The following is a 6,639-nucleotide window of genomic DNA, read 5'->3' as shown; positions in this document are numbered from 1 at the left end:
CCCGGCGGCCCGCGGAGGGCGGCGGGGGCTCCCGCCTGCGCCCCCCGCCGCCCCTCGCCGCCCGCGGGCGCGGGCGAGAGGAAGAAGAGGCCCCCCGAGCAGCCCGAGGCGCCGCTCTCCCGCTCGTGGCCCTCGGCCACCGTCAAGAGGCAAGTGGCCCGGAGGCCCGCGGGCCCCCCGGCCCTCCGAGCGCCCGCGCAGGGGCCCCCGCGCCCCGCCACGTGCGCGCCCCCCGCGCCCGGGGCCGCCGTGCGCTTCTCGTTGAGCCTCCCCCCCGAGGCCGTCCTGGTGATCCAGAGGCGCCACCTGGAGAAGCAGGGGCTGGCGCGACCCCGGTGGCCCGGCCCGGGGCCCGCCGCCGACCCCGCGCGCCCCCCGGCCGCCTGCCCCCGGGCCCGGGCCGCCGCGCCCCCCCGGCGGGGACCTACAGGCGCTGCTCAAGATCTCGCTGCTCAACGAGCGGCACCGGTACGACGACGTGGAGTACGAGGACGAGGCCGAGGCGCTGGACGAGGGCCTGGTGCGCAGGTGCACCGAGTGGCTGCGCGGCGTGGAGAAGGCGGCCGCCCCGCGGGAGCGCCGCGAGCGCCGGGGGGCGCCGCCCCACCTGGGCACCCTGTGAGCCCGCGGGCGCTCCCCCAGGCCGGGCACACCCACCTGCGGCGCCCGGACCCCAGGCTGTCGCGTGCCACCCCTCTTTCCCCACCTTCCGCCTCCCGGGCCTGCCCTCTGCACCCTTCCACGAGGGCCCACCGGGGTCCTTGTGGCTCCTGGGGTGAGGGTGGGGGGCATCGGCGGCAGAGAAAATGCCTCCCCGGGTCCCCCATCATCGGGATTTGTTCACACCTGCGGGCAGGAGCAGGGCGGGCGTCCCCTCTGGGCTCAACCTGCGCCCTGGTGGGGGGCTTGGGTCACTTAATTGAAGTATCCAGAGGCCGATGGGCACAAGGGACAGCGCGGGTCTGGTCATTTGGGGGGGGGAGTGGGGGGAGCTGCAGAACTTGGCTGCATCCCACCCACCCCGCATGAATCAGAAAACGCAGGGGGCGTGTTGGAAGACTTGGAAACTCGAGGTAATCCAGTTTCCCAACTCTGGAGCAAAAGGGTAGCGATCGAGTCTACCAGGAACTGGTAGCCTCTGGAGCCTGCTTTCGCGAGAACATTCCTCTCCTGTCCTACCAAGGAGATTCGTCCTGGCAGGAGCGCCCACTCGCCGTGACCCTTCCTGGAGCCCGGGGCGCCTGCGAGAGCCGGGCGCCGGTCAGCGGTTGTTCCACCGACGTCTTTGTTGGAAGTGCGCAGGCAACATCTTTCGTGCTGCAGAAAGCAAGGGCCACCGAAGGCGGAGGGGGACAGACGGAAAGCTGCGGCATTTCCGGGCAGTTGTATCTGGGGGAGAAAATGGGGAGGCCCCGGGCTGGGGCGCCGGGCAAGGTGTGTCTCTGTTCTCGGGATTGTAATCCCGGTGTGAAAATCAATGACACGGTGGCCTTGTACAGTTGTATAGAGTGACTAAAAAAAAGAAAAAGCATTTCTATTTATGATTTGAATAAGTGGCCGACCTCCTCTGCCTTTTAATAGCCTGTGCCCTCGGAAGGTAGGCTGGTGAACTGATATTTGCTCCATGCACCTGTGTCTATTTAACTTGAGAGTGGAGAAGGAAATAAAATGGGAGCAGATAAGGCTGGATCATGGAAGGGTCATTTTTTACCTCAATTCTGGACTCGTGTTTGTGAAATGGAAGAACTAACGTTTTTATTGTTTGTCTTTAAGGTGTCGAGTCCTGATTCTATTTTAAATGGAAGCCTTACATTAAAAACCGATGTCCGTGTACCTTGTAGCAGTCTTGACTCAAACGACTCTTCTGCAAGGGCTAGGCACAAGCTCAGAGACGAGTTCCTTGATTCAGTGGACACTGGGAGCGTGACCTGCAGGAGCAATTCTCTACCACTGTACAGCTTCTCTTTTCTGACCCCTTCTTGAGTGCAGAGTCATAGATATTTTTTTTTCTGCTTAAAATGAAATATCCATATTAATTAACACCAGAGAGGCATTATTAGCAATACTTGCAGAGCTGAAATGGAGACATATGTCTCCCCAAATGCTCTTGAACCCCTCCTACCTCCAGACGAAATCTCTAGAGCTCAGTCCTTATAGAGAAGGACCTGTTGGGGGGAGGGGGGGGGGTGAGACGGCAGATCTAGAGGGAGGGAGTTAAGGGGAGGGGGGTGGGCTTGAGACTTGCTTCCAGTCAAATGGTCTCAATCTTACACTTAGTGCAAATACCAATGCTTAAGCTCCCCAGTGTCTGTCCCCAGTTACAATAAAAAAACAACTCTGTAAAATAATTTCCTGATCACATCCCAAAGAAAAGGCCTTTATGAAGCCTCCTTCTGTTTTTACCATTGTGTGTTTTCCCTGCCCTGTTTTCTGTGCTGGGTGGATCTGTCACTTCCTTGTCTTGGTTTCTGTCCCTCTGTCTCTGGCTATTTCGTTATCTGGTTTCTCTTTGCTCTCTCTCTCTTTCTCTAAGATCCCTATCCCCATGTCTCTTTCTTCGCTGGTCCCAGTACAAAATGAAAGCCCATTTTTTCCTAATTGGCATTTGGTGAGTTCTCTGTGCCTTGTTCTTTAAAAGCAGACGTGTGGGACATTTAAATCACCCTTCTCACTGATCCTCCATTTAAAAACATTCCTTCCCATAACAACATGGTAACTTCTTATTACAGTTGTTGACATTTGGAGGAAATCTTCTAAGTCTCTGTGCAACAATTTGTTAATGTTTAAATAAAAGAAATTCATTGACTTGTGTTTCTTCTTGAGAATATTGAAAACTGGTTGGGAAGAGATCCCTGAAGTATTTGAAATTTTTATGGTCTCTTGATTGTAGAGCTCAGCTTGGTTCTGGGATTTCCAGGGGTTGGCAAAAGTTTTCTGGTTTTTATTACTACTATCAATCATCAGGATTTTTAAGAAGCCTAGTGATAATCAAATATTATCATAATAAGACTGTCTGACAATGATACTTAACCTTTTGTGGGATCAAAAGTCCCCATGAGGGCACATGGTTGTGGCTCAACTGATAGAGCGTCTGCCTACCATATGGAGGGTCCAGGGTTCGATCCCCAGAGCCTCCTGACACATTCAGGGAGCTGGCCCATGCACAGTGCTGCCGCACTCAAGGAGGTCCAGGCCACACAGGGGTGTCCCCACTTAGGAGAACTCCATGTGCAAGGAGTGCACCCTGCAAGTGGAGCCGTCCCATGCGAAAAAAGCGCAACCCACCCAGGAGTGGTGCCACACACGTGGAGAGCTGATACAGCAAGATGATGCAGCAAAAAAGTGACAGTTTCCCGGTGCTGCATGACAAGAATGCAGATGGACACAGAAGAACACACAGTGAATGGACACAGAGAGCAGACAACGTTGGGGGCGGGGGTGGAGAAATAAATAAATCTTAAAAAAAAAGTCCCCATGAGACTCTATACCAAATACATTCTTAAAATTTGTACCATATAATAGCAAAACTTTGCATATAGTTTGCATATATTTAGAAAGCTCACAAACTCCAGATGAAGAACTCTTGGAGAGTTAGTTGGAAAGTAACTTCAAACTGGTAGGTCTTAACAATCAGAAGTAAAAGAATTAATTTGAATTATGGCTGGACTTTTAGATTACTGAAAAATGAGGGAGGAAGGGTATTATATAACGAATGTGGTTTATCTTTCAAATCTTTAGGTCCATGGAGAAAAAAATAATAAAGGGGTGTCTTTGGAATATAGAAGGTTGGAAAATTTGCTCTCTTCTAAGTAGTGCTATTATTGTCAATTTCTCCCATGACTGGGTGAAGAAAGTATCTTCCTCAGAGGGTAAGAGATAATTGAAAATCACTATATAAACCAGAGTGTGTGTAAAATTCCAAAAATCAGGCTTACAGGACTTAATTTCATATATTGAGGGACTATTCCAGCACCTTAAGAGAGGTTTTTATGTTACTCTGCTTTACTTCTGGAAAAAAAAATAGACGCAAAAAAGAACATTTCGTTTTGTGGTTTCCCCCCAAATCACATATAATTGAGTGTGGGGTTTGTGATCTGTGGAATTGGGTCATATTAAACTTATTCTGAAATCATAACTTTGTGCTTTGCCTTTTTAATGTGGTCATTTCAGCCGAGAGGGGCGTGTCGTTCAGCGCCAGTGTTAAAGTAACAGTCTACGTATAATAAGCATGAAGAGCATGTGTACATTAGCACTGATGCACATGGCTTTTGTCCAGCATCTGAACTGTGAAGACTGCCCCTGGTGGCGGGAGATGGCGGTGCAGTGGAGCGTTATGCAGGTTTGCGGGGAGATGGTACCACACGATGGCTGAAGTTGGGTTGAAGCCATGGACGTTCCAATACTGACCTGCCATCTATCAGCTGTCTCCCATGAAATCGCAGTATCTGTGCTTCCTCTTTGGTATGAGGGCGTTTAGTCTCCTGGGCGGCTGAAATGCAATAGACCAGAAATGGGTTGGCATTTACAATGGGGATTTATTAGCTTACAAGCTGACAGTTCTGAGGCTGTGAAATCTCCATCTATAGGCAATGCTTTCTCCCCAGAGACTGGCTGCCGGCCATCCTGGGCTCCTCTGTCACATGGCAAGGCACATGGCAGCACTTGTAGGCCTCTCCCTTCTCTGAGTTTCATTGCTTTCGACTTCTTGGTTCTGTGGCTTTCACTTTAGCTTTTTTCTCCATATTCACCCCGTTTATATAGGATGATAATAAGAGGACTAAGACCTACACTGAGCCATGCCTTAACTGCAGTATCCTAATCAAAAGGCTCCTAACTGAAATAACCTAATCAAAAGGTGCCACCTGCCGTAGGTCACACCCACAGGAATGGACCCTCTTTAAGACAATCTCAAACTATCACAGATGGGGACAATCACACACAAAGGATTATTGTCAAAATTACAGTGAGGTGATGCATGAAACATTTAGAACAGCGTCCAGCAGGTTATTGAGCTCAAGGTAAACTATAACACTTATTACCTCAAAAAAATCTGACATAATTAAAAAAGACATTAATCTCTGGCGCTCATTTCTGGAACAATCAAAACCCTCTGGCTGCAGGAGTCTGAGGCTTTTTAACTATTCAACTCACATCTGTGGTAGGGGCTACACTTTTATTTCCCTGAGGAATTTAAAAATAATGACTATCATTTTACCTCCTTAGTTCACACTGAGCTACTCTATTACGTATGTCTTGAACACAAAATTTAACTCTGAGCTTCCTGGTAGCAAAGGCAAAGTTGAATATAATGAGTTATAAGCTTTCAACTTCTATAACAAGAAAATAGGAGTGAAAACCTTGTTCTTAGAGAAAATGATTTTGTAGTACATGTATTTATATTATATACACTGAAGTGGACAGTTTCCCAAAGAGGCAGGAATATTCTTCATGCCGCTATTAATTCTTTTTTTTTTACCGCTATTAATTCTTGATGAAAGTCAGTAGTATAATATAAGTAGCATCCTTGCTAATATTGGACCATCCCACTCAGTATGGAGATGCCTTGTACAGAAACCTGCAGAAAAGGGTAGAGAATCTTTAAGAAGTAGTTTTAGATCTGCTCAAATATTCATCAGACTCTGGCCTAAACCCCCCAAAAATTGGCTGCATCAGTAATTCTCAAACTTTTTCATCTCATGACCCCTTTAAACACAAAAATTATTGAGGAAAGCCAAAGTGCTTTTGCTTATGTGGGTTATAGCTATCAATATTTATGTATTTGAAATAAAAACTAAGACCCTAATAGAGTTTTGGGGACCCCCAAAGATCTTGGGACTGCACTTTGAGAACCACTGGTCTCTGCCATAGTAATATCAGTTCCCAATGCCCACACGGTGGGTGGGCTACATCAGCGATAAACAGGGCAACACTTTAAAATACCAGTAACCCAGACATCAAACCTAGAGGTTCTAATTCAGTAGACCTGAGAAGGGGCCCAGAAAGGGTTGATGTGCAGCCGAGTTTGGGAACCACTGCCCCAAGACAAGAACTACGTGACAGGGTGCAATGTATTTAAGGCAGATTTGACTGATTTTGTCCTATGCTACAAGACCCCAAATGTTATTCCGCCACTGTCAGAATCTGCTTTTCTGGGTCACCACACCCCCTTTCCCAGTCAAGTGCCATTCACGACATGGAGGGTAGAACACGGCATCTGAAATAGTGGAAGTTATTGGGCATCAGCCTTCTTTGGCAGGTGCCTTGGCATGGCCATGGGAATAGATGGCAGAGTGTAATTTATACTGGATGTCCCACTTCTGGGAGTCCCCTGCCTCACAGGGTTCGCCCCCTTCTTGATCAATTCTAGGCTTTCCTTAGTCTGCCTCTACAGTCTTATTTCTATTACATCCCAGGTATACGTCTGCAGAACATTCACATCCTAGATCTACAGCCCGTCATATTATCAGAGGGGTAGGGGCTTATCCTGAAGGCCACAGACATAGGGACCCATGTCTTAAAAAGCCAACTCCAGGGAAGCAGACGTGGCTCAACTGATAGAGCATCTGCCCACCCTATAGGAGGTCCAGGGTTCAGTACCCAGGGCCTCCTGGGCCGTGTGGAGCTGGCCCATGCGCAGTG

At 49.1% G+C, this 6,639-nt stretch overlaps 1 protein-coding gene across 1 annotated transcript; it reads left to right on the top strand.

Moving 5' to 3' along the window:
* On the top strand, positions 1-721 carry PRR18 (proline rich 18; the record flags this gene model as incomplete). Its single annotated transcript, XM_058289582.1, is given in 2 exon segments — positions 1-425; positions 427-721. Coding segments are annotated over 2 exon segments (621 nt in total), but the record flags the coding sequence as incomplete, so codon positions are not given.
* Positions 722-6,639: the final 5,918 nt, after the last annotated feature.

The sequence above is a fragment of the Dasypus novemcinctus genome, chromosome 28 (genome assembly GCF_030445035.2).
Source record: "Dasypus novemcinctus isolate mDasNov1 chromosome 28, mDasNov1.1.hap2, whole genome shotgun sequence".
Taxonomy (NCBI): Eukaryota; Metazoa; Chordata; class Mammalia; order Cingulata; family Dasypodidae; genus Dasypus; species Dasypus novemcinctus.
Note: the sequence above shows the minus strand (reverse complement) of the source record. Positions and strands in the feature narration are given on the sequence as shown.